General features: G+C 44.9%; 3 protein-coding genes across 6 annotated transcripts in view; 1 reads left to right on the top strand and 2 right to left on the bottom strand.

The window, feature by feature from the left end:
- Positions 1 to 8,515, top strand: part of mxra5a (matrix-remodelling associated 5a) — a 10,430-nt gene extending 1,915 nt beyond the window's left edge. Inside the window, 4 exon segments of the mRNA XM_047031337.1 lie at positions 1 to 310; positions 536 to 4,609; positions 4,751 to 5,666; positions 5,823 to 8,515. Of these exon segments, the coding sequence (XP_046887293.1) occupies positions 1 to 310; positions 536 to 4,609; positions 4,751 to 5,666; positions 5,823 to 7,731 (7,209 nt within the window). The 3' untranslated portion in view covers positions 7,732 to 8,515.
- Positions 8,516 to 11,955: 3,440 nt separating this feature from the next.
- Positions 11,956 to 16,422, bottom strand: gyg2 (glycogenin 2). The gene is made up of 9 exons (XM_047031083.1): positions 16,401 to 16,422; positions 15,748 to 15,886; positions 15,320 to 15,494; positions 14,404 to 14,566; positions 14,116 to 14,242; positions 13,795 to 14,008; positions 13,269 to 13,388; positions 12,612 to 12,782; positions 11,956 to 12,235 (listed from the first exon to the last, which is right to left on the bottom strand). The coding sequence occupies exons 1-9, from the start codon at positions 16,405 to 16,407 to the stop codon at positions 12,122 to 12,124; spliced, it is 1,230 nt and encodes a 409-aa protein (XP_046887039.1). The 5' UTR covers positions 16,408 to 16,422; the 3' UTR covers positions 11,956 to 12,121.
- A 589-nt stretch (positions 16,423 to 17,011) lies between these two features.
- On the bottom strand, positions 17,012 to 26,130 carry cd99 (CD99 molecule). 4 transcript variants are annotated; one of them, XM_047030914.1, is made up of 15 exons: positions 25,830 to 26,130; positions 24,019 to 24,045; positions 23,767 to 23,823; positions 23,479 to 23,511; positions 23,254 to 23,310; positions 23,117 to 23,149; positions 22,919 to 22,954; positions 22,572 to 22,613; positions 22,252 to 22,302; positions 22,064 to 22,144; positions 21,262 to 21,291; positions 21,121 to 21,144; positions 18,308 to 18,424; positions 18,155 to 18,208; positions 17,012 to 18,031 (listed from the first exon to the last, which is right to left on the bottom strand). In XM_047030914.1, exons 1-15 carry the CDS (start codon positions 25,888 to 25,890, stop codon positions 18,000 to 18,002), a joined length of 735 nt encoding a protein of 244 aa, XP_046886870.1. In that variant the 5' UTR covers positions 25,891 to 26,130; the 3' UTR covers positions 17,012 to 17,999. The 4 variants fall into 4 exon arrangements, with proteins under 4 accessions (XP_046886870.1, XP_046886871.1, XP_046886872.1 ...); XM_047030915.1 differs by lacking the exon at positions 22,572 to 22,613; XM_047030916.1 differs by lacking the exons at positions 17,012 to 18,031; positions 18,155 to 18,208; positions 18,308 to 18,424 and adding an exon at positions 19,114 to 20,538.
- Between the last annotated feature and the right edge of the window lie 660 nt (positions 26,131 to 26,790).

Raw genomic sequence — 26,790 nt, 5'->3', positions numbered from 1 at the left:
CTGGACCACAACCGCCTGGAGTTCATACACCCGGACGCCTTCCAGGGCCTCACCTCCCTCCGTCTGCTCCAGCTGGAGGGCAACCGTCTACAGCAGCTCCACCCTTCCACCTTTGCCACCTTCTCCATGATGGACCACTTCCACATGTCCACCCTCAGACATTTATTCCTGTCCGACAACGGGCTGACCTCGCTGCCCCAGAGCATGCTGGATGGCATGCCTCACCTGGAGAACCTGTACCTGCAGGAGAACCCCTGGACCTGTGACTGCAGGATGAAGTGGTTCCTGAACTGGGACAAGAACACACCAGGTGATGTTTGAGCTTCGGTTGTCAGAACGATGATGAGGAAATGCCTTGTGTGTGTGTTCTGTTCAGAAACAGATGTTGTATCAGACTAAGCTGCACCATATAATATGGTTTAGCTTATTTCAAGATGTTTCTGACGTGGTATTTTTCAGGGGAACTTCCAGGACGCACAGCTCAAAAGCAGCTCATGACTAGAAGGTTTTTTCTGTGTTTCCTCTTGTCTCTCAGGTGTGCTGAAGTGTAAGAAGGACAGGGCTTATGCTGGGGGTCAATTGTGCCCAATGTGCTCCTCCCCCAAGCACCTGAGGAGCAAGGAGATCCAGGGTCTGGACAGCCTGTCATGCAGCAGCCCAGTCATCACCACCCCCCAGCGACCCACCCTCCCGGAGGACACCGAGAGCGAGGTCATGACCCCGGAGGAGTTCAAAGAGAAGTTTGGTAACATCACCCTGGGCCTGTCGGATGAGCACGGGAACAAAGTGGATCTGGAGTGCGGTGTGGGTGAACCGAGAGAGACCACAAGGATGAGCTGGAGCCAGGTGAACCCTCTTCAGCTGTCCGCCAACGTCACCCTCTCAGTGGACGTCGAGTGTCCCATAGACAGGGACAACTACGAGCGCTTGTGGAGGCTCATCGCCTACTACAGCGACGTGCCTGCCCACCTGCAGAGGGAGATCATGCTGACTAAGGAGCCGGAGCCCAGCTATAGGTACAGGCAGGACTTGGAGAAAGACGCCCTCTATTACACAGGGGTAAAGGCTAATGTGGTAGCTAAGCCTGCCTGGCTGATGCAGACCTATATGGACCTGCAGCTGAACAGGCCCCAGTCCACAGGGAAGAGCGTCAAGCTGATCCTCTCCACTCACCTTTCCCCAACCGTGGAGGCCGAGCTGGTGAGGAGACAGGCCAGGACATGGGTCTTGATAGAGTCCACAAACAGCACTAGAGCAGCACTGAGCGCAATGGTGGGCAGCCCCAGCCAAATGGACTGTAACGTACAGGGTTCCGGAGAGCCGGTAGTCCGATGGATGATGCCAGACGGCTCCCAGCTGGAGGCCCCTTACAGCAGCCCAGATAACAGGGTGTCTGTGTCCAGCTCTGGTAGGCTGCTCATTAAAAACGTGGGCCATTCAGACACAGGCATTTACTACTGTATCGCCCAGGTCCGCGGTGACCTCAGTGTGCTCCCCTTCTATCTCTCCGTGGAGGAATCCTCCAGTCCACCTCCAGGGGGCGAGGGTGGAAGCTCATCCGTGGAGGGCTTCACAGGAGATCCTGTCACCCTGCCCTGTGTGGCGTCTGGCTCTCCTGATGCTGAGATCAGCTGGATCCTGCCAGACGGCAGCATCGTGAATTTCAGAGCTAACTCCTCTCGAGCGCTGGTCTATTCCAATGGAACACTGAGAGTCCCAAAGAGTCAACCGTCAGACAGTGGATATTACAAGTGTGTGGCCATAAATCAACACGGCGCCGATTCTCTGGCTACGAAGGTGAACCTCACAAGGAGGGCGGGGATTCGACCACTGAGGAAGTTTCCCACTAGGCCTCAGTCTGCCTCAGGGGTCAATACCAAAATAAAGGTCCCCGTGGAGGAGGGGGAGGAGGCATCCGGGGAGGAGGACACCCAGGGGGAGGCGCCCACGAGTCGGGTGGACCTCATGACTCGACGGAGAGATCCTGGCTTGGGCAGGCACGGCGGGCATCCCTTCAGAAACTCTTGGCGACGGCCGGCGGTGCCGAGAAAATCGCCCGTGACAGGGTCGCGTGTAGGCGACAAGAAAAGCACCGTGGAGATGCGTAGGAGGACAAACGTGTCAAACAAGAAAATAGACCCGGAGAAATGGGCTGACATCTTGGCCAAGATACGAGACAGGAACGGTCAGAGTAATGTAACACCCAGCCCAGCTCCTCACACCAATAGGAGACAGCAGGAGCAGCTGACATCCCATAATACACAGACAGTGTCTCCCGACACAGAGGGATCATCAGAGGACACAACCCAGGCAGAGGAGGAGCTGTACACATCCACATCCCCCCCGCGCACACACTCATACACACAGCCACGCACACTCACAAGTCGCTCACGAATCACACAGCCTACATCTGCTCCCCAGCAGCACAGTGACACTGTTACACATCCACAAACTCAAAGCCAGCGTCATGGGAACACTGCCAGCAGCAGTGTTTCATACGACCGTATTTTACGAGGGAATCAAAGAACTTCCTCACATGGGGAGCCAGTTACAGTGTCTGAGATCTCATCAACATCTGAGGGGTCTGAGAATGGGAACAAACCCAGCACTGTTAACAGCTCTAATGAGGAACTAGAACAATATGTAGACAGTGGGGACCTTCACCCACAGTCAACCACCGTTCGAAAGGAGTTCGAAACCGGAAACGATGTATCGGACTTTGTCGGTGAGACCACAACAGCCGGAGGTAGCACACAGAGTCAGCTGAAGTATTCCACGTTGGACATCTCACATCCCCCGATAATGCTCACCACAGCCTCCCCCACTACCCAGCCTGCCTCGGCGGTGGCAGGGAGGAAGGAGCCTCCAGGCCGGGGGCACACACGCCTCAGAAACCCTAACTCCAGGAGAAGGCACGGAGGCCGGAGGAGAAACAGGAAAAAGGAAAGGCTGAATCAAGCAAGTGAGAATAGCACGGCCACACCTATGGATGCTTTCCTAGCAACCACCCAGACACCCTCTACTACAGGGCTAAAAATAGTGGCATCAGAAAAGGCCCGAGTCACTTCAGCCAAATTTAAAACCACCGCTCCATTAATGGAAAGCCAAGCGACGTCATCAGCCGGAATGAATCACAAAGAGAGCACAGTCTCCGCGTATGACGCCAGAGGTGACCCAGTCTCCGAGTCCTCTGTGAGACCCGCCACCACGTCTCCTGAAACAAAGGATGCCCTTCTCCCTCGTGCCAGACCACCACTCAGCAGCACATCAGCGGCACCAGCGTTTCCAACCAGAGCTCCAGAGGGTGGACGAGGCGGACAGACCGTCCCAGCTCACGGCCCCAGGCAGGGGACCTCTCCGGCTGCATATCGAGAGCCTTCGGGTACGCCCACGGCTGCTGGTCTGGATAGGTTTACAAGCGTGCCTCTTCCTGCAGTTAAACCTTTAGAAGAGACACAAAAGGGAGGCATTACTGGAGACCTTAGCCCCGTGCCAAGTTCTGACAAGTCCTCTGAGAATCCTCCCACTCAACTGGGAGTGAGACCAGATGTAGAGCCGGGCGGATCGAACCATCAATATGAATCAAATCGGGCTGAAAAGGTGGCGTTCGAAGAGATCGATGGCGTGTTCCCACCGCAGCCCTCCTCCTCGTCTGTTCCTTCCATTCAGCAGGAAGTCAGTGGGTCGGAGGCCGGGCATCCTCACGGCGCTTCCCCAAACTCTGCTTTTTACGAGGAAGCCTATGAGACAGATCAGCTCACCACAAAGAAATCTGTAACATCTGAAAGCTTTCATCAAGTGCCTGGCTTAACTCAAACAGTCACCATGAAGTCGAGCGGCGTTTTTGATGGAGATCACCGTGTGGGAGAAACGCTTCTCACAAGTGACAGAGAGAGCTCGGCTCCAGGAGGAGAGGATGTCCCTGTAAACAGTGCAGGTAATAACGCTGTCAAAACTCCATCTGTCACCTCAGCACCGATGAAGAAGACATCTGCTGTTGTCTCCTCCGAAGCTAGGCCTCAGACTCCGGCCCACGTCCCACACGCGTCCTCTCCCGGGGAAAGGCCCAGGCCGAGACCCCCCACCAGACCCCTGGAGAGTCCCAACCACATCCCTGACAGTCACAGTGAGAGAATCCTCCTCCCTGGTCAGGTTAACCCTCTCTCGCCCAACAGTGTAAACACAAACAGATCCCCTGATACTCACCCTACTACTAGAATACATTCTGACCCCAGGTCAGACTCAGGCAGGGGTGGAGGTCAACTGAGGATCACAGAGCCTAAAACGCCAGAGACACACACCCACACCCAGGCGGATACCAGCACTACCACACTTTCTCCAACTAGCACAGGCACCTCTCAGCCCCGCGTGTCCTGGTCCATGCCTCACAGGGAGGGCCAGAGGACAGGGGCACCACCCCTGACCTATGGTGCATCAGCAGGCTCTCAGCAACCAGGAAGTGTGGGAGTGGCAGTACCCCGAGGGAAACCCCGCATCACGAATGTCAATTTTCAGATGGTCACTGTGAATGCAGAGATGGACGCACAGCTGCCCTGTGAGGTGCTTGGGGAGCCCAAACCCTTCCTGTCTTGGACTAAAGTCTCCACTGGTACGTACGACACACACTATCTCTTCCTGTTTCTTATTTTAACTCATGGCATGAATGAATATTTCACAGGCAACATACTGTATTTACATATATTTCACATTATAGACGAATGAAAGAGAATTCCATTTTCTATTCTTTCAGGGGCAAGTGTTGCTCAGAACACCCGGGTCCAGAGATTTGAGGTCCATCCCAACGGCACATTTATCATCCGGAACACCCAGCCTCTGGACCGAGGCCAGTACCTCTGCACTGTGCAGAACCAGTATGGCACAGACAAGATGGTGGTCAACCTGGCAGTCATAGCCCAGCATCCTAGGGTGCTTCAGCCTCGCTACCGCGACGCCACGGTCAACCTGGGGGACAGCATTGAGCTGGAGTGCGTGGTCCAGGGACACCCCACACCCCGGGTGACGTGGGTGCTGCCCGACAGGGTCCACATTGCAGCGCCCCCTGCTGGAGGCACCCGACAGCGGGTGTCCCTCCTCAGTAACGGCACCCTCAGGATAACCCGAGCCAGCTCCACCGACAGGGGGGTGTATAAATGCATCGGGAGCAGTGTGGCTGGGGCCGACTCTGTCTCTGTGCGTCTGCACGTGGCGACCCTGCCTCCTGTGATCCAGCAGGCCCTCCACGAGAACTCCACCTTGCCCGAGGGCAGCACCGCCAACATCCACTGCACCGCCAAGGGAGCCCCGCCCCCCGTCACACGCTGGACCACGCCCGACGGCCTGCAGCTCCTCCCCTCCCAGTTTGTGAATGGACGGAACCTGTTTGTGTTCCCCAACGGCACGCTGTACGTGCGCAGCCTGGGCCAGGGGGACGCTGGGAGGTATGAGTGTGTGGCCAGTAACGCCATGGGAGCCTCCAGGAGGACCATCATCCTGACCGTCCTGAAGATCTCCTCCTCCAACAAGGCCAGGATCAGCTCCTCCTCTCCCCAGAGAACAGATGTGGTCTACGGGGGAAAGCTGCATCTGGACTGCATCGCCACAGGAGACCCAGAGCCCAGGATCATCTGGAGGACGCCCACTAAGAAGCTGGTGGATGCTCAGTACAGGTAATGCATCCCAGAGCATCGAAAAACACAGAAGAGCAATCCAAGCTGTGCCACTGACATACTGAATCTACTTTGAGCTCAGTCACACTGGCCTCATGGATGAGTTCTGTAGAACTACACCCGAGTGATCCTGCTTATGTGTTTATTGTTCCGCAGCTTCGACCCGAGGATAAAAGTCTTCGTCAACGGAACCCTGACCATCCAGTCGATGACCGATAAAGACGGCGGTGACTACCTGTGTGTGGCACGTAACAAACTGGGGGACGACTACGTGCTGCTGAGAGCCAGCGTGCTGGCCAAGCCGGCCACGATCGAACACAAACAGTCGCTGAGCAGTCAGGAGGTCCTCTACGGGGGCGAGCTGAAAGTGGACTGTGTGGCGTCCGGCCACCCCAACCCAGAGATCAGCTGGGCCCTGCCGGACGGAACCATGGTCAACCCTCTCAAGCAGACAGACGGGGCCGGAGGCCGCAGCCGCAGGTACGTGGTGTTCGACAACGGAACGCTTTACTTCAACGACGTGGGGATGAGAGAAGGGGGAGACTACACGTGCTACGCTGAGAACCAGATGGGGAAGGACGAGATGAAGGTGCACGTCAAGGTCGTGGCCGAACCCCCTTCCATCAGAGACAAGCGGCCCGAGGTCATCAGGGTGTCGTATGGGGAGACGGTGACTCTGAAGTGCAGTGCCAAGGGAGAGCCCGTCCCTGTCGTCTCCTGGATGTCCCCAACAAACAGGGCCATCCCGTCTGCCTCTGACAAATACCAGATCCGTAACGACGGCACACTAGTGGTCCACAAGGCCCAGCGCTTTGACGCTGGGAACTACACCTGCACAGCCCGGAACAGTGCGGGCCAGGACCGCAAAGTCACCCAGGTCGACGTCCTGGTCACCCCTCCAACCATCAATGGCCTGAGGGGCGTGGCCAACACCATGAGAGTGACGGCAGTCAGGGACCAGCGCAAGCTGGTGGACTGCTCTGCCGTGGGAACCCCCGTCCCCCGGGTCATGTGGGTCCTGCCGGAGAACGTCATTCTCCCGGCGCCGTACTACGGTAGCAGGATGACGGTCCATCGGAACGGCACTCTGGAGATCCGAGCGGTCAAGAGGAGCGACTCGTCCCAGCTAGCTTGCATCGCCCGCAACGAGGGAGGGGAGGCAAGGCTGACGGTGCACCTGGAAGTGAATGATGTGGTGGAGAGGCCACAGCTCAGGGGCCCCAAAACAGAGAGCCTGTCTTTGACCGTGGGCAGTACCATGACTCTGAACTGCTCCTTTGAAGGTGCAGCTATGCCCCAGGTCACCTGGATCCTGCCTCATGGCTCCCCTCTTGTAAGCGGAGCCCAATATGCCAAATTCCTCCACAGGCCAGATGGCTCTCTTGTGATCAGTAATCCCTCAGTCTCGGAGGCTGGGATGTATCGATGCCTGGGGCGCAACGCAGCAGGGCTGGTGGAGCGTACCGTCACTCTGACCCCAGGGAGGACGCCACAGATCAACAACAAGTACAATTCCCCCATCACCTTAATGAATGGAGAGACTCTCCTTCTTCATTGCCTGGCTAGCGGGGACCCTCTCAGGCTCACGTGGACCCTCCCCAGTGGGGTGGTCCTGGGGCGGCCCCAGAGGACAGGACGCTATGCCGTTCTGTCCAACGGGACCCTGGCCATCCAGCAGGCGTCCGTCTACGACAGGGGCTCCTATGTCTGCCGGGCCGCCAACGAGCTGGGCAGCGCCATGCTGCCCGTGTCCGTCATCGTGATCGCATACCCGCCCCGCATCACCAGCGGCCCGCCCCCGACCACGTACGCCAGGCGCGGCGTTGCCGTGCAACTGAATTGCGTGGCGACGGGCATCCCGAGGGCCGAGGTGGCGTGGGAGACGCCGGACAGAACGCGGCTGGCGGTCAGCGCCCAGCCACGCCTCTTTGGTAACAAGTACCTGCACCCTCAAGGCTCTCTGATCATCCAGAACCCCTCTCAGAGAGACGCTGGCTTCTACAAGTGTTCGGCCAGAAACGTGATAGGGGTGGACACCAAGACAACATACCTTCATGTGTTCTGAGTAGGTCTGAAAAAAAAGATTGACCACATGCCCTTATAACTGCCATTATGCTTCCCTTTCAGAAATGTTGGAGGAACTGTCAAAGCTATAAACATGCTTTCAGTGGGTATAGCCATTATAGTTTTTTCTTCTAAAAAGTCACTTTGTATAATGTATTGAGCACTCAAGATAATGTCAGTCATCATCATAATTGTGCTAAGTCATTTTCAGTCCATTTTGAATAGAGAGCAAAGCCTTTAAAGTATTATTATTTGTAGCAATTATAAAAACTGTAAAAAGAGCTCTTTTCAAATGGGCTTATTTTCTTTGTCTATTCTGACAATGACAACTTATGTCAAACTGTATAGATTTACATAGCTTTATACATTTATATTTGCTAATGGGAAATATTATAAGTTATCTGTTGATATGGAAAATATGTATTATTACTTTGTGTATATGATCAACAAACTTGTTTTATGGACATATCAACCATGAATACCATGGTACCATTATATTTTATTTTATTTTCATCATCCGTAATATGTTCTATGATCCATCCTTCTGCTGGATTTAGGATTCTCAGAAAAAAAAATCAACTTTTATTTATCCCAAAAGTTTTATTAGACTAAGGTCCCATTTGCAACGGAAGCCTGCTCCAAAAACAACTGCAAGAATTTACAAACACTCACAAACAATTTACTCAACTAACTGTGATTATTATTTTGTTGTCCGCTACCAGTCCAAATGTGTTTCATATTAGTCATATGTTCTTGATTTTAAATTATTTGTCTTTAAAAGGACTCTGGTGCATTGGAATTTCAAATATTTCTAATAAAGTTTAACATAGTTTTGAATGATAGTATCTAGTTTTCTTTTTTGCTTTTACATGGCAACAACAAGCATCAATAGAGATGTCAATGTGGAAGGATGTAAGTGTTTTATTAGGAAAGACATTTGAGTCGTGAAGAGTAGTAGAATGTAGTAGAAGGATATAACAGAAGAAGTGAGCATCCAAAGTATTTCTGAAATCTTTATGTGAAGGGTAGCTTGGCTGCATGAATCACTCGTATCCGACTTAACACATCACTTTGATAAGTCTTTGAAAATAACTGGACTAAGGATGTTGGGTAGGAAGTAGGTCAGGAAAGGGAAGGGATTTGTCCTTCTGGAGTCAAGCTTTCAGTTGTAGCTCTGGGAGTTATTATACAGTCACGGTCTTCTCTTCCAGAAAGGAGAAACATCTGTATTCTAGGGGAAATCCCCCATCAGTTTACTGGTTTCAGTCTGAATGTTTTTACTGCAAAGCAAGTAGCACTGTAATCAGCCTCATTTATGGAATCCCTCCATAACCATGTACAGCACCTCTGCTATTGGAGGTTGCCTAAACAGTTGAAGCTCTCCAAAATCCAATTCAGAGAGCGTAAACAATTTTTCTTCGCAAAGCGTTCACCCCCATCATCCCTATGAACGATCACAGCCTGCAGAGACGTGTGCTGTTTCTCAGCCAGTGTGGCGGCAGAGGCCTTACAAGGGCTTTCGACAGAGGTCTGATGTCACAGTCTCATCCAGGTACGGATCCATCTCTTCGTGACTCAGGTCACATTGAGACAGCTCACATCTTGGTCGCACCTGCTGTCCCATTTAAGCAGCAGCGACGTACTCCATTCCCATTACCATAAAGTCATCACCATTAAGAAGTGCAGTCTAGCAGAGCCACAGTCTGGGTTGTTTACAGATGTTTATATGAAGCGTTTCTTTCCATTCCTGGTTTCCTCCCCACAGTAGTTAACCTAATGTCCTATTGTGCAGATGCGGCAGATGACATCATAAAAAAAGAGGAGGGGTTTGAGGCTGCAGATCATTTGTATTCAACAGTGACCCAGATGAAGCCATTTAATGAAGTGCCGCACAAGGAAGGAGAACATCCTTTGATGTGATTACACACTTGAGATTTGAAGAACTGTGGAAGAATCTGGGGGATTAAAATGAGTTGAGAGATGCGTTGACACGTTCTAATAGGTTCAATTACCTGCACTTGACGGTGCTCATCAAGACTTGACACAATTTTGTTCGGAGAACGAAAGCCTAGAGATCAATGCGAGATGTATCAAAATAATTATGAGGACATGCTACTAATTGTTCACAGTCATGAACTACAGTACGTTCTGAGGAAATCAACACCATTTTGACACCATTTTGACTGAACACAAAGTTATTTGAAGAAAACATAAATAATGATGCAGACAATAATTAGAGAGATGTCAAAAAACAATCAAGAACACACCACAGTTAGCTGTAATGATATTGTTCTGGGTAAAACACCACACCTTGTTCCTGGTTGTTGAACACAAGTTGAGATCCTGTGTGTCAACCAATCAAAAGATATGTGCCCACAAGGTGTTCAGGATTTTCCTAGTAAAAGCTGAAAATAAGTATCTTCTGTTTTCATTCCTTGTAAGATCATACACTATAATCACCATAGTCTTCCAATAGCTTTCTTATTAAATGTAGTATCCATAAATCTATGATGTCTACTTAAGTGAAGTACAAGGTTGACTTATAACATAATTTCTTTAAATGCCATGAGACAGCCAGGTGTGTGGCACATCAAGGTGTGACTTGAACAAATGATAGGCCATGTGTTGGGCCCTGCAGAGAACATATGGCGCAAAGATTACTACAGTGCCACAGGGAAACATACTGTAGCACCTGGGACTGCAAAACAAACAAAAAACTGTGACTAAGATCAAGTCATGTTTTGTTTTTTACCATACTCAACGACTAGCAGTAAGTCAACATAGCTAGCCCTCCATACCAAAATGCCTGAGTACAGATAGTGCCAAATTGAACAGTGTCAATCAAACAATAGGGTGAGGGATTTTACAAAGCAGGAAGAAATCTCAGTAGGTTTCTACCACTGCAGCTGACTAGCCTCTAGATAACTCCCTGTCTAAATCCCCTGTTTCCTACCCCTAGAAACCCACATCTGATTCTGATTACTTGTGCAATCCAGCCACAATTAGCCTTGTGGGAGAATTATTTGAATCCTACCCTATAGATTAAATTAGCAGAGCAACAGTGGAGATGAATCAGAGAGCTCAGGCGAGCTCCACCACACAGTATGACACAAGGTTCAAAGTCAGCGTTAAAGTAAACCGCAAGCAGATGGAGGTGCTTAGGGCTTGATGACAGTTATCGCATTGCATCTCATTTATATCAATGCAATGCAATCCTACACATGGATATAGATACACACAACACACAACACACAGCACACATATTCCCTTGTACTTATTCAACCTCGAAACATAGGTGTTCTATTACATGAAGCATAACTTGATCAAAAGGTCCAGCTTGAAGCACTTTATTTTTGGGAGGATATCATACAACATAGAAAACATGTCCTCTATCTTTGAAAGGACCAGCAAATGATTACAAGGGCTCTTCCTGCAAGGGATAAATGTCCACTCCATTGAATATAATTCAAGGCGGTGAACAAACAGAAACAACCGAAATATAATCCAGGTTTTACTTCATACTAGTCCCCACACATGTAGCTTCAATGGTATTCCTCTAAGCAACCGTGTTTCACTGTTATTATACCAAACAGACAAGGAATTCTCAGAAACATCTGGGTGTCAAACTAGAATGGTCCAAATAAACACCATTGGTCACCCTGTCAGCATATTTAGACATGTTGTTGTATAGTCAGTGCTATGGAATACTAGTTGTGAAAATAATGGCGTCTGGGGCCACTCATGTGATTAAAAGTGTGACTGATTACTTACCTAACTCAATTATGAACAGGTATTTTCTCCATAAGGTTTTCTGTGTTCTGACAGAAGAAGGCGTGAAACGTATTTAGGTAAGAGAATGACTGAGGCTGTAAACTATTGAGTCCTTGAGATATATTACTCTTTCAGAATATCTAAGTACAGTGTAGTCCAGTGAACTTATTAAGAGTTGACCTTGTTGGTCACTTGTTGTCGGTATACCGCCTCCACACACTCTGTCACTGTGTAATTGTGGGCAATTTATCTCCTGGTAGAATTGTGTAGCACACAGGAATACATTCTCTGTTCCATCTGGCTTAAACTGCAGAAGCCTGACTCATACACGGTGCTTGCCTATAGGAGTGAAGTTGTACTACTATAAGAAAAATGTTCAAAGGATAGTGCCACAGTGCCCTCTCGTGGAAAATATTGGAGCTGGCACGTTGTGGACACAATGAAAACATAATTGTCTGCTATAATCGTTTTTTATTGTGTGAAACAAATAAGCCATTATCTACATTTCAGCACAAACACCTGACTGGATAATGCTACAACAACCGCCTGTGCAGACACCAACAGGTAACTGCGTGCATACAGTAATTAACAATAAAACACCGTGACTTTGGCATAACAAGCTAATCCAGAAATGTGTCTAGTTTCTTCTGGATGTTGGCGAAAGCATCCTTTCCCAGGTAGTCTGCCTGTCCTGCCTCCCACAGTCTGCGATGTTCCAAGTCATCCTTCTCCGTCTACCATGTCATGAAACAACCCAAAAGATAGCACACTTTGGATTAGGCATTCAGAGACGTTCTGTTCACAGTCAGCATACCAAAAAACATTGCATATATTGGAGGATCAGAGGGAATCACAAACAGGGCCTTGGGTAGATTCTGTTGGTGTCTTGTTGCTTTATGTGCCATTCATACAACAGTAGAGAATATTATAAATAACTATACAAAGCTTTTGTCATGCAGATTGAAGAAATTACACAAAGTCTAACCGATAAATTAAAAATGAATATGTTTATGATAATGAACACTTGTAATTGCTAATATGGAACTACAGTCAAAAGTGGGATTTTTTAATATATTTTTTCCAGTTAAAGACATGGTTATCATACTATACCTTCTCTGTTTCAGGGTCTTTGTAGCTGTCATCAGTGACCTCTGACCTTTCCTCACTTTCAGGAGGGTCCTGAGTCTCCGTCCACTCTTCCGCTCCTCCCTCCTCCTGAGTCTCTGTCCACTCTTCCGCTCCTCCCTCCTCCTCCAACAGCATGTCCTCTGGTTCTGTACGCTGCAGAAGTTAAACAGAACAACTTACCCTACAGACAACAACACAGTCAGACACTACTTTGAGCTTTTTCTGAATTGAGTAAAAAAAAAGTTTTGTGGAAGTTTATTGTAATTTGTAATTCAAGTCAAATAGTTTTAGTATGATTCCAGGCTTGTTCGAACAACATTGTTACTCATATGTGACTCAGACTGGCATCTGACAATGAGCCCAGAAGAAAATATATAGTCACACTAAATGTTTTGTGAGTCATGGTTGCTCATGTTTGATGCACTAAGGTGTGTCTCAAATGTTTTCCTGCTGAGTAAGCAGGAATGTATAAGTAAGCTTTATGTATAAGTAAGCTTATACATTCAAGAGAAAGAAGGACTTTTAAATCATTCCACAGACAAACAAAACACCTAATTCTGTTGTACGGAAAAAGGTCAAATGAGCAACAAAACAAATGAAAAGCGGGATGGAAAGCAACAGTTTCAGGTCCGGACTCACCATCTCCTTCAGTCTCACAGGTGAACTGGGCTCCTCTGGGGTCAACGAGAGATTTCTGAACAGCAAGTCCAAAATATTCTGGTTATCAACGAAGGACTCCTCAGCTTCTCTCTCCAGACTCTGCAAAACAAGACTGATCAGTATGAGGGATGAGACCTACCTTGGACAGGTAGGAGGAGTGTAGGGCCCTAACACTGAACTGTGACCCCACTACCAAAAGCACAACGCAAGTGCCACACAAGCCAATGCATATGTGGGATGCATGTATTAGGTAAAGAACATGTGACATCTATTCGCAAACAACACAGTGCAAATATTTACTTGGATGTTCCAATGTAGCATACCCCCTTCTGTACCACATTATGCAAGACTGAGAGGCATGTTCTGTGTATGGCCTTTGCCATAGTATGTAACTGGGCAGGCTGTGTAAGTGTTGATATGAACGGCTAAATGAAACTTTTTTTCATGAAATGTCATCTCATTGTCTGATCCACATGTCTATTCTGTATGAGACATTTAACCTTACGTCTTTCTGTTTCCCTGAGTCTTGACTGGGTTGACTAGGCGTGGTCTCTGTATGGGTCACATGGGGGACTGTATGGTTGAGGTATTCCTCCCACCACAGGTTGGCAAACTGACCGAGGGAAGGGCCTGTGTTTCCTTCTATCTGGGAGGTGGAGCGTAAATGCCATGGCTTGACCGAGCCGAGGAAATGGACTATCTTAGCCTTGTGGCCATACCTGTGTGGAATCAAAGGTTCATCATAAGATCACAAGATTTGGCAAAAAGTACACGTTGTGAAGCTGGTTAGAGTCATCTGAAGTGTGAGCTGTGTACTGACACTCACTGTCTGAAAGCAGGTAGGTAGGTGTAGACAGCATTGGCGTTGAGGTTGTAGAGAAATGAAAGGTGTTTGCTGATGTCTTTAACAGCCCAGTCACTGAAAAACGTGTTAAGGAGTCCTTGGTCCCCTCCTAAAAATCACCAATAAATACAGTATGACACTGCTCTAGTTTATCTACAAACTACTTGTAATTCAATGAATATCCAACACGTAGCCTGGAGCGCCATCACAGTCAACACCTCCAAGTTAAAAAATAAGTATTTTAAAGTTCAGACTGTCCGAGTGTCTGACCGTCAAAGCTTCCATGTTGTTGTGCGTGTTGCATTAGCCTGGCGTGGGTGTCCATAGAAGGCCTGAAGACAAACACTCCTGAGTTGAAGCAGTCTGGCCAGCCGGGGTCAGGAGCAGCAGAGAACTCCTCACGCTCAAACAGATCGTCCACGTTACAAAGCACCTACACATGGGGAGGGACGAGGAAGACATGGTGCAAGGGGCAAATATAAACAGAAGCCCTGCAAAGTCCTCTCATCTTTCATTCAGTAGTCTCCAGTACAATGGATGTGAGATGATTTGGAAAATGTATACATGAATACATATGGGAAATATATGACAGAGAGTGAGAGGAAAGAAAGAGGGAGAGAACAATATATTTGACTGTTGAATATCTATAGCCTGGGGTTTGTTATGTTTGTGGATGTGCAGGACGAGGATTCGAACTCGTCAGTTGAACATTTTACATGAACTTGTGGCCTCCCGAGATGATGTTGTTTACTTGGCCATGACATTCAAGCATGGCCGCCGCTCAACATGAAAACAGTTCTGTTATTTGTCTTTACAGAGCAAATACAGGCTTTACAGGCGGCTCAGTACATGGGTCAGTCCTAACATCAGTGTTGAGTATCAATTCAAACATACATGTTTTTCATGAGACACTAAACTCAACCACTGAAATGTAAGAAATTATGAAGTAGGTAGGACATGTTACAGAAATATTTATACTTTTTTTTTTTTTACATGAAAATAAAAGCAACTAAAGTTAATTTAAGTTAAGACAGATTTATTGAATCTCTCCATATTAATATTCCAAATAAAATAGTTAATATAATCAATCACAAAGCAGACATTTATCTGTAATATGCAAATAACAGACAGGAAGTCCATCCAATGCTGTTTTAATTATCAAGTAATAAAAATGTGATAAACTCACAAGTGTGTCTGCGTCCAGGAACACACACTTGCTGTACTGGGTGAGGGTCCAGCAGTGGAGCTTGGTGAAGGTGACCCCTAGCTCCGGTCGGCCCAGCCAGGATAGGTGAGACTGGTCCCTGCTGTCCAGAACATCCACCATCAGCACATCGTCAAACACCTGGCCAAGGGCACGCCTACAGAGAGGGGGGAAGGGGGAGGAGGAGGACAGAAGGAAGTAAGGAAAGGAAGAAGGAAGGATCTCACAATAGTGCCATACACTTTGATCCTGTACATTGTATTGTAAAAAGCTGTAGACCTAAGATAGGCAGGTACACTGAGAGGTAAGACAAGAGGATCGGTATGATTGTCAGACTCACATGAATTACAGTTTAAAGTGACACTATCCACTGTTCTAACGGCGTTCTAGACGTCGTAGAAATGTTGTACCGTGCTTCCACAGAGACGTTGGGTGAGACCATTGCCACAAGCTGGCGGGTTGTCCCGTGCCGCCGCAGACTCCGACCCACCGCCATGGCCCCCATGCAGTAGGCATCTGTGGTGGCCAAGGTAACGTAGGCCTGTGGAGCTGGAGAGACGGGGAGGGGAAGGGGGGGGGGGGGGGGGGGGCAGGGAAGAGGAGGGGTCAGGAAAGGGAGGGAAGGGGAGGTAGGCAGGAAGGGAGTTAGTCATCTGGAAATGAAGTCCTTGGTAAGCCACAGCAGACTGATGTCCCAAAGGCTTCGACTTCATCTGTGATTCGCTTGCCGTCTAACCTTTCATTCGACCGCTGCCTACTGGGCTCAGCCAGTGGCATCAGATTTCAATTGTGACACTTTGCACTGGCAGGTAATGCCATACATCCGATGTGGGTCAGTAAGCTTGCTATAATTAAACACCTCGTCAGGCTGACAGAACAGTTCAGGACCAGATCTTTGTGAGATTTTCCAGAGTGTGCATGCATTGCAGAAAATCTAGTCACCCGGACTTCCTGTTTAACGTCTTAAAGGGGTGTTAGTGGTCTCTTGCTCATTTTCTAAAAGTAGTTCCTAAAAACATTCTGATACATATGGTTAGACAGCAGTGCAGGAATCAACACATACCTGACATGGCTGGTATCCAAGGTGTTGTAAAACTTTTGGCCAGCTGACAAAAACTACAGCTCCCTCTGAAGGACAGGAACTGGCAAAAACTGTTTCCCCAAACCTCAAAAGGACTGTATAGTATAATTCAATGGTGATAGTCCACTAAATGTGTAAATCACGCAAATACCTGTCAACTCAAGGGGACAATGCAAATTAATACACTAGTCAAACCCATTTCTGTTATTAAAATAAATATTACGTCTACGACAAAAGCGTTTCAAATGCAAAGGGTATGAGGCAGTATTGGTGGCCTGAGCTGTAACCTCAAGCACACAGCCTCAAAGATTCATCTCCAGCTTTTATAGGTTATGCTTGAGCAAATCAGAGACCATCTATTTGAGTTTCTGGTCATGTGGTCAGTCCATTGGTCATTCAACTGTGTCATTCAAACCCTGTTTAAAAAAGTATTGTGCAAGACATCAGACAACACTATCATTCTAAAACTATGGATACTGGTAACCCGTCTGTTATACATGTCAGTGTAACAACAAGAAGCAATGTGTAAGAGCTACATTAACCGTGCAGAACTCTAATTCAAGAACACAAAAAAAAATGTTTTGAAGACAATAAATCGTGAAACAAATTTATTGGCAGTATCTTGGACAATCATATTGCTTTACAGTTCTAAATTCCACAGACATTAAGTACTAAATAAAAACAAAAAAAACAAAAATCATAATTACCATAAAGCCAACAAACAATGAGTCCATTTGGTAAATAAAGGGGTAAATGAACTGTAAGAAATTATCCTGAAGTATTTACAGCCAGAGATCATCATCACACACTGTGTTAACATCAAATCTAAAGCAATCCTACAAACTGCAAACAAAAATTAGTATAATGTGAACACAAACATAAATCACAACCATGTCTCAGTAGAAATGGCCTTTTGCCAAATGCTGTTTCATGTGCGTAAACTATCTATTTCCACACTATCAAGTGGCAGGCACCAAAATGACAAGTCTACCTATTCAATTCATAATTCCATTCATGTCATAAAAATCCATCAATTTCATAATTCACACTTACAATAAAATAATACAGAAATCCTTCCACTGACTTGTAATCCAGTTTTTATAAATACAAAAATAGGCCCTTTAAATTCTTTCAGATATCTTGTGTCATTTAACATAAGAATCGCAAATCACAGGTAAAACATCTATGGTGCACCAATGAAACAACATAAATGAACAAACTGCAGGTGGAATATTACACAATGTAATACTACCAACGATCTGCAAACAAGAGTATATTTGTGGTTACAAAAATTGCACTGTCAAATGAGAGAAGTATGCATACTTATTTTGTAGTAAAGAAGCTAGTAAAACACAAAAGCATGCTAGTACAAAATCATGTAAATGATTTCAAAACTTGCTGTGATAAACGTCAAGGGGTTTACACAGTTAAAGAAATATCATAAAGTAATGTAACATTCTCCAAAAATTAGGCTAACACAAAATAAAAAAATAAAATAAAGATTGTCACTGAAGCCATAAATAGTCATCGTTGGCTTGTAGAATCGTAAGCTGCAGTTCCTCAGTGCCAACTAAAGGCAAATTAGGATGATGTCCTCAGCAAGTTGCTAAGAACTGTAAGAAACAGAGACACAGTTAACTAGCTGGCTGCTGCAATAACATGATAACAAACAAACACAATTTGACTAGTAATATTTAAGTTACAGATGCATGTATTTGTCTGGCTGTCGGGCCTACCTTGAGGTTCAGACTGAGCTCCTTGATGGGTCTTGCCACGCTCTGGGTCTTCACCTTGGAGGAGAGAAAAAAGTGTATCGCAAATGTATTGATACAACAGGCTATAGCATATAGAGAACATTTTAATTAAGAAAGATTTAAAAAAATACTCACCTCCCTGAACTTTGAAACACAGTTTCTTCTTTTGGTAGGCAAAGTAGCTAGACGCTGCTCCAAGAAGAGCCATTCCTATTGCACTCGCTATGCCTGCAATCTGACCCGGAGCAGCTTCTACATCAGAAGAAGAAGAGCTGCTTATTTGGTTGGTATTGTCGGTTATTGGACAAGACTTATTCCATTAGCACAAGTCAGAGCTAACTTGCAAAATCCCTCCACAAGGTGGCAGTCAACCTTTGTTTCAAATGGCAAATAATGCTGTCTTGAATTATGCAGAGACGTACATGTACTGCAGAGTTGTTCTTTAAAACATCTGCAGATTACTTGTGACAACTGGTAACAATTTCCACATATATATTTTTTTTCTTTAAAAGGTCAAACCAAACCTCAGTGTTACACTAGCCATTGTTAAAACAGACAACACCCTAGCCCAAGGCAACAACACAATGCAGTCATGCACAAGGGGATCACAGTGAGCAAACACTTTTTGCAGGATTGGAAACATTGTGTCCTGACAAGTGCAAACTTCCAAAGTGGGAAACCATTTTGAAAACGTGGTGAGTCACGGGGCAGTGTCCTGTGATGGGAGTGCTATGCAAAAACAGGGCGTTGCCTGAAAAAATCCCTCGTAACTTGCTACTGCTATAGAAAGCTTTAGGCTACCTTCATAGTCAGATAACTTTTTCACACAGGCGTGTAACATTCTCAAAGTGCCATGCATAGGATACGCCAATCACCACTCAGTGTGTGCTTGTACACATAATCCACTGAGCAAACGATAAATCAAAACACAGTACAGTCCGAACGTTTAACAGGTTTTATTAAGACCAGAAGAACAACACACAACGACAACCCAAGCTCATTCAAGTTCTCAAACACAGCACATACAACCGCTCTTCTAAAACCAATTTTATACCAACCATACCAAATTGTGTTTTGGAAAAAAGCATCCAGAAAGGTTCCCTGATAAAATTATACAGACTGGCAAGCAAGACAAATGTATTCACCACAACAAACACATTTCTCTATTGTCAATAACAACAACACCATATACTGAACATGAAACAACTCCATAAGGAAAACTATAGTTCAGTTTGGCAGATAGGGTTTCCCCAAATGATTCAAGGAGCTTACAGCTAGCACCACGTGGAGGTAAAGTACGTCAAGTCATGTTCTGCACTTGTCAAAACGTATCAAATCCTTCACCTGTGTTTGGACTTCATGTAACGTGAGGAATGTCTGCAGACTAGAGCTGACAGGGGGAAGGGCTTCTGTAGCTTCAGAGTGAGAATTAACGGCAGGTATGGCAGGGAAAGGGATGTTTTTTCAGATTAAAATGAACCCAAGGGCCTTCTTAGCTGTCCAACATTTCTGTCACTTCAACTGGTCTATCTTCAAGCATTTCATCTTTAAAAGTCTTGTGTTAACACTATTGTGAAACAGTATCTTAATATTTAGCTGTATTTGGCAGACATTTATGTTTCCTTCAGTATCAAAATGGAATGTTGAGGCATATTATTTACAGCTACAGCAGACATGGGCAATTATGCATGGTATGCCTTCAGTGAAAATAGTAGTTTTCACTGGATCATGAACAACTACAGTGTGTAGCATAGTGAAGACAATAAAACATTTTTTTTCTTTTGTTTGACATTTGACTGACAGCAGTCAGCTTGACCTTGTACGAGTACTTTGGAGCCATTTATCTCTTTACTCCCAACCCTGCTTCACTTATATTTTAAATAACGGCTCATAAATGGTTCTAACAACCATTGACCGAACACATGTTCAGGTGGAATCAATCACATGTGATAAACATGTATGATAAAAAATCACCTCAAAAAGAAAAAAGGAAGGGTGAGGTGTTGAAGCGTGAGTCACCCAGTCCATCAAGAGAACAAACCCTTTTCCAAATCGGACAAAAGTCATTTGTGTAACAGAAGAACGCACAGTTGTACAGTTTGTTCTGGGTTTCAAAAGAAACTCAAAAGAATAGATCCCAAGAAAACTATACACCCTACACAGTCCTACCCAAGGAGCAAACAGAAAAGGCCAGGAGGCTGGCTTCCAGAGAGCCATCAGGACTCACTGGCCCACTTCAAACAGTTCATTGGCTCTCTCTAACAGGGGTTTCACTACACGTTTCAAGTTGTCTATCCAAACATGGACCTCCGCTGGCATGTTAGCATCTAGAAGCTTCAGGAACTGGCCCCACAGATGATCTATATCTGCAATGACACACAATTACAGCTAGATTTTAGGACAGCCCACTAAAGCCAGTCAGCGTTCAAATCCATATGCAAACCAATGCCATTTCCCAAAGAGTCCATATCGAGCCTTTATCTAATTTCTTCATAAACATTTTCTTATTTAGCCTCTTTGCTCATCATCAGACCAAAAACCACTTCATACACCAATATCACCAGACACAAAGCACTGAGGGCACAACCACAATGAATATATTTAGAACAAAGCGCACGGAATAGGAAAGATGACTGACACCATTGGCACAGAACGTTATTTAGGAAGGGATAGGCCATGTTCCACAATGTCTGCAGTGCCCCTGGTAGCTACTTTCAGATGTCAGAGTTGAACTTAATTTAGCATTTTTTATGTTATTCTAGTTTTAGTAAATGATTAAAAAAACAAATGTCAACTGAAACAAAGATACACATATAGTGGCATTCACTGTTCTGCCCTTTGACATTATGGCTATAACTGGAGCAGTATTAAAAACATTGGAAAGGATAAGACAGAACCAGAGCAAGAATGCCATTCAACAGAACAGTGGAGGAAATGACTCAACTTACCTTGAGGTTGATCTGCACCACCTCCTGCAAAATCAGATAGATATCCTTGTACATCATTTAGAATAACTGATTGTACATCTTATCAACAGTCCTTAATTTCTATTATAAAACAAACAAATGTATAATTTCATAAACAGTTACCCTGGTTGGAGCCAGGGTCACTGGCACGGCCTGAAATTCAAACAACACAGAGATAAATTAGGCATTCACACTTACTCTTAATCTCATTTTTGTTGACTTCCATGCTTTGTGCATGGAGATGCATGCTGGGTAATATTCTGCACATTTATGTTGTGGAGACACAGTCAAGATCAATGCTAACTAATTAGTCAGTCAAATCTTGCACCAAATCTTATACTAAAAAGGGCCTTTAAGGGCTGAATGATTCCTAGTTACTGTGATAACAGGTTAGTGAAGTTCAGCCTCCACGCTCTTTAGAGAATCATGCAGAATCAAATTGGACTAGCAGGCATATGGGAATAATTAAATTGGAAACGTCTTTTCATTCCCATTTTTCCTTTGTGAAGCCCAAGTAATTACTTCCATACTCTTCCAGATTCAGTGAGTAAGGGAGAGAAATACTCGGGTTTCAAGGGAGAATAGCTGTGTTTTCATTCTCTGGTGTAAAATAAGTTAACTGAACAGAAATGACTTTTCAATAATAACAACATGATGGTTCTCTTTCCAATTAGAAATGGGAATCTTAGTTCACATACTTGAACAGAGACTACACAGCAATTAAAAGGTAATACTGATGGTCCAAATCAATCAAGTCTGTTTTTTTTAATGACTCCCCTTAATCCCTCAGCCACTTTTTGTGAAGTTTTGTAATTGGATGTGATGTAATGCACATGCACATCCTAAGAGCAGTTTGCTCATGTGTTGCTCTGTGAAAGGGAAATGGAAATGCTTGTGGTAATTGTCATCAATAAAAAGGTCTTACCTCCCGATTTGCCTCCATCAGGGTTGTATCCATCATCGTTGCCTATGTCAAACAGGTCCCCGTCATCAAAGGAGCCCCCTCCTATAAGATCAGTTGAGTCATGTTGATGGGATGGATAGGGTATGATCATTCATTAACAAATCAACCAAGGACCAGTGGTTTGATTAAATCTGAAAACTGTGACTTACCAGTGCCTCCACTTTTAGGTGGAACAACAGCAGGTTTGTCAGGCTTTGGGTCTATGGATGATAGTTACTTCAGTATCCTGATATTTCACTACAAGCTAGTAATCACAGACTCAACTGACAGGTAAGAAGCACAGGAACGATTAAAATCACAATCACAAATATTGCAGATTCATGAAAGCCGCCACCAAGTATTCCTCAAAGTTGAATTTAAAGTTGAGATGCCAGGATACAACAGAGTGAAGCCATGAGCCAAACCACCAAGAACCCTGAACCCTGGAGGATCTCCTCACTAGGTCACCTGTCACCAGCAAAAACTTTACCTGGACCAAGAGCATCCTCTAGATCAAAGCCATCCATTCCACCTAAGAATGAACAATTTTACAGGGGAGAGAGGGGCTGTAGGATTTCATCACACTTCTTTGTTCTTCCTATCCAAGCTCATCACTGGCATTAAATATTCTAGTCTTACAATAGAAATCTGACTCATGTACTGATGGGATTTTAATCATTTGAGTTAAGATCAACATTTTAGCGGGGTTATGACCTTACTACAAAAGGTATAGAACTGAAGTATGGCTCAGCTACGGTCCATGTCTGTATTTTTACCGTACTATAAATAAAAATAATTGTTCTCCGGTCACTGTTCATGAGCGCATGCTTTACGTACCTCCAGACGGTTTCTTTGGATCTGGTTTCTTTGGATCTACAGTTGCAGGTTTAGATTAGGATTGTAACGTTTAGTGACAGATGTGATAGTCAGACAACACATACAACCATACTAGACATGTTAATCATACTACACATTTTTAAGTTAAGTACTTACAAAATTACAATGAATAAAATACAAATGTGTGTGAGGTGTTACCATTGTCAAAGGCGTCCAAAATATTGAAGTCATCTAAAATGAAAAAGCATTTTAGTTATGGTAATTCTACTTCAAGTGCAAACCCCAGTGACTGTATATAAATCCAGTATCTCCAGGGCATGGACGCATGCACTTACCACCTCCAGCTCCACCATCCTTAGGGGGTGGGGCCACCGGTTTCTTTGTCACAGTGTCTGAAAGGAGAACATTTCAAAACTCAAGCCCAATCATTGCCTCGTTCTCTGTCTTCTCTTTCTATGATTAAGCAAAAATAAATCTGACATGTAATACAAAGTCATTAAAGACACAGGAAGGTCAAACCTCCGTGTTTTAGACCTAAATGTACTCATTTGCTGCTTTACCTGGGCCAAATGCATCCAAAAGATCAAAGCCATCTGGGAAAAAAATAAAATCAATCAAAATATTATTTGTGTATTTGACATGACATATCATGTGTTTGATGTTTTCGATGTATACAGCAGAACTTATAATAATATAGTAGGCCAGTAATAATACTGTGTCTGAGGAGTAACAAAATAGGACAACACAATGTGTGGGCAGAAGAATGGCGTTACGAGTCTTATGTTCTTTAGTGTAACAGGGAGCTTCTTATTAATATCAATGGAAACATAGCATTGACAGTCCCATACCAGTATCTTTGGGCTTTGCTGGAGGTGGAGCAGGAGGAGTAGGAGCTGGATCTGGATCTGAGGAAAACAGACAAAGCTTACGGTCAGTCACCATCTGTAACCAATAAAACGCAAACACAATGAAACCTTTCCTGTCATCCATGACTAATAATTTCTGAAGCAACTACTTTGAGCAACAAGGCAGGATGCACCTATAAACAAATCATAACACATGTAACCAAAACAGACACAAAGTTTGATCTAGCACCTCACCTCCCAAAGCATCCAACAGATTGAACTCTGTAAGAAAAAGAGCATCGTTAATACCAGGTTTTAAAAAATCTTGCTATTTTGTTAAATTATCTTAGCCTGACGTTGTCATACTCATAATTCTAGTCAGAATATGAGTCTGAAAACTCTCCGTTGGACTGTGACTACGGGGCGTGTTTCAACCGAACTCGTAAAACAAATGCCTCTTCGCTCAATTGGATAGACCTACAACCAATCAGAGCAACGTAATATGTTGTTTGTTGAAAACGAATTCAACCCAAGCGCTCTTTCGTGACGTTGTTGATTACGTTACTCTTGATCATCTGTCCATCATCTTACAAAGCCCGCCCTGGCAATTTCATTGGTACGCCCAGATTCTGGTTTTCTGTAGTTGTTCCCCAATACGAGACCCTCCAGACCCAACTTCCCGACCAAATTTTTTTGTGGGCGGGGAGAAGTTGGGCTGGCAGCCAGGCTAAAATTATCTGTCATGAAATGATTGAATCACATGACGACCACAGATTAACAGTTAACTTAAATGTATAGATTCTGTTGATTTTGCTATTTGTCTTTGGAAAGCCAGCAGCACCACAGCCAACCTTTACCTGAAATTCAACTACATTTTGTGCCATCCATCTGAATACAATGCAGTATAGTGGCTTTGGATAAACCCATCTGTTAACTTATTAAAAATACAGCCTGTGTTTGGACTTTGCATGAGGTCTCAGTGTTTGTTATGATGTGCAATGTCTACTGTTACTATGAAGAGTTTGGGTAAGGAATGTTAGAAAAATGCCATGCCAACTGTTACTACAACTTGGGGTTGAATGAGTCATGTTGAAACTGGAGCACTCTTGTGGGCTTACCAACAGTCTTTCCTCTCTGACTAAAGGAAGTAACTTACAACATCTGATAAAGAACAAAGCATAGCTAGAAAAGATGAAACAGAGGTCTAGTAAACCTCATAAAATAACAGCCTACATTACACATTTTAAAAAGGCAATGAATGTTGTTGTTATATCTTATGGAATTACGCATGAATCATGGCAGACGGCTAGGTATTTAAATGTTGAGGCAATTATTCCAATATTAACGCATTGGGGCAAAGTTCTGATATTAAACGTGGTTTCATCTGTTGAGTCTGTGGTTTGAATCTATGTATCACATGACATCACTGAGACTGGTTCTGGGTAGCATGCCTGTGGTCAGCTCTACCCAATACTGACTAACGAAGGCCAGAAGACAGCCAGTCACGAAACGGAAAATATTTTTAGAATGTAATTTGCGACTCTTGACCCAAAAGACACTGAAGTTAAAGAGGTATTAAGAACGTGTTGAATTTAAGGGTGGTATATGAGCAACACAGGTGTCGGCATGAACCTTTAATGTTATCCAACAGAGAATTAGCCTATGCATTATCTTTAAAATAGTTGGTAAGATACACGTAAATACTGGGGTTTCACAATTTTGGAATATGAACACACCCTTGAGACTTTCCGAAACCTAACTACGATTGGATTAAACTAATTTGAGACTATCTGCCTGTTGTTTAAATATAGTTCTACTGCTGTAGTCAAGGCTATGTAGGCATGTTGGTTATTTTTAAAATGTATGAGGATACATAATAAAGTAGGCCGAACAGATCTGTTAAAATTAACTTAATATATGGATCTGTGGGTCTTTTGGTTTAGCACCTTAGAAGGCAAGGTAAAACATGGCGAATGGACCTGTGGGGTCTTTAAAATTATGATCACTAATCGTTTACAACAGCGCCATGCTGGATATGTTTACAAAAATTCTTACAAAAGTCTTACCTTGTGTATGTGTCCCAATAATAAGACTTACAAGCAGTGCAATCCTTAAGCAAAACGTCATGTCGACTGAAGGCTGCAGAAAAGTTATTAAAACTTCAGTGTTAAAGGCGGCTGTTGTAAATTGTTTTTGCTCGAATCGTTTTCCTTTGATCAAGTCATTCGCTCAAATGTTTAAAAAAAAGAAAGGTTTCCGGGGGTCAGGATATGTAAAGACGTTTGCTCAAATGCACAGTCCTCAACTTTCCTCAACCTTGCCGTCGTCAACTTTCCACTAGGCCGGGAGACGCTGTGGGTGTGGCAATGGGGTAGTGATAAAGGCGTGGTTGCTGAAGCCCACAGTGTTTGTTGTCGAACCAATTAAAAAAGGTAGATAATCCCATTGAACAGATAAATCAAGTGAACTTTCAACCCGATAAATCTGGGTAAAACGATCCCATACAACATAAATGAGAAATCCTTATCCTAATTTTGCTTCTTTTTTTTATGACGTCGTGTTTGTGTCTCTGTGTGTGTGTGTTTTCGGCCTGTAAATAGAACAATCGTGTAGATTCAGTTGTTGTGAGAATATAAAACGATGGGACATGGTTCATGTTCAATTACCCATATATATGTAGTGTGTGTGCGTCGTAGACTAAAGTTGGGACCGAGCACGGTTCTCAGTGTGGGACGCGCGTGCCATCTAGCGAAAAATAGGCCCATGATCTGGAAAATACATTCATGTCAAAATGCGCAGAAGTCAACGGTGATCCTTTGGTCTCGATGGAATAGTGATTTATATTCAGATTGGTGCCATGTTGACGTGGAGGTCACTCAACATTGCAGTAGAAATTGGGAATCAATTTGCGAGCTTGTTGAAACAAATCGTTCGCCCACTTCGCCCTTGTGGGATTACGGTTTTGAAGGGTTTAATGTGTTAAGATAAGAGAGGGGACTGAAAACCAGGTGCCTGATTGCACGCCAG

This window comes from Hypomesus transpacificus, chromosome 12 (assembly GCF_021917145.1).
Source record: "Hypomesus transpacificus isolate Combined female chromosome 12, fHypTra1, whole genome shotgun sequence".
Lineage (NCBI taxonomy): Eukaryota > Metazoa > Chordata > Actinopteri > Osmeriformes > Osmeridae > Hypomesus > Hypomesus transpacificus.
This window is presented reverse-complemented; position numbering and strand designations above follow the sequence as displayed.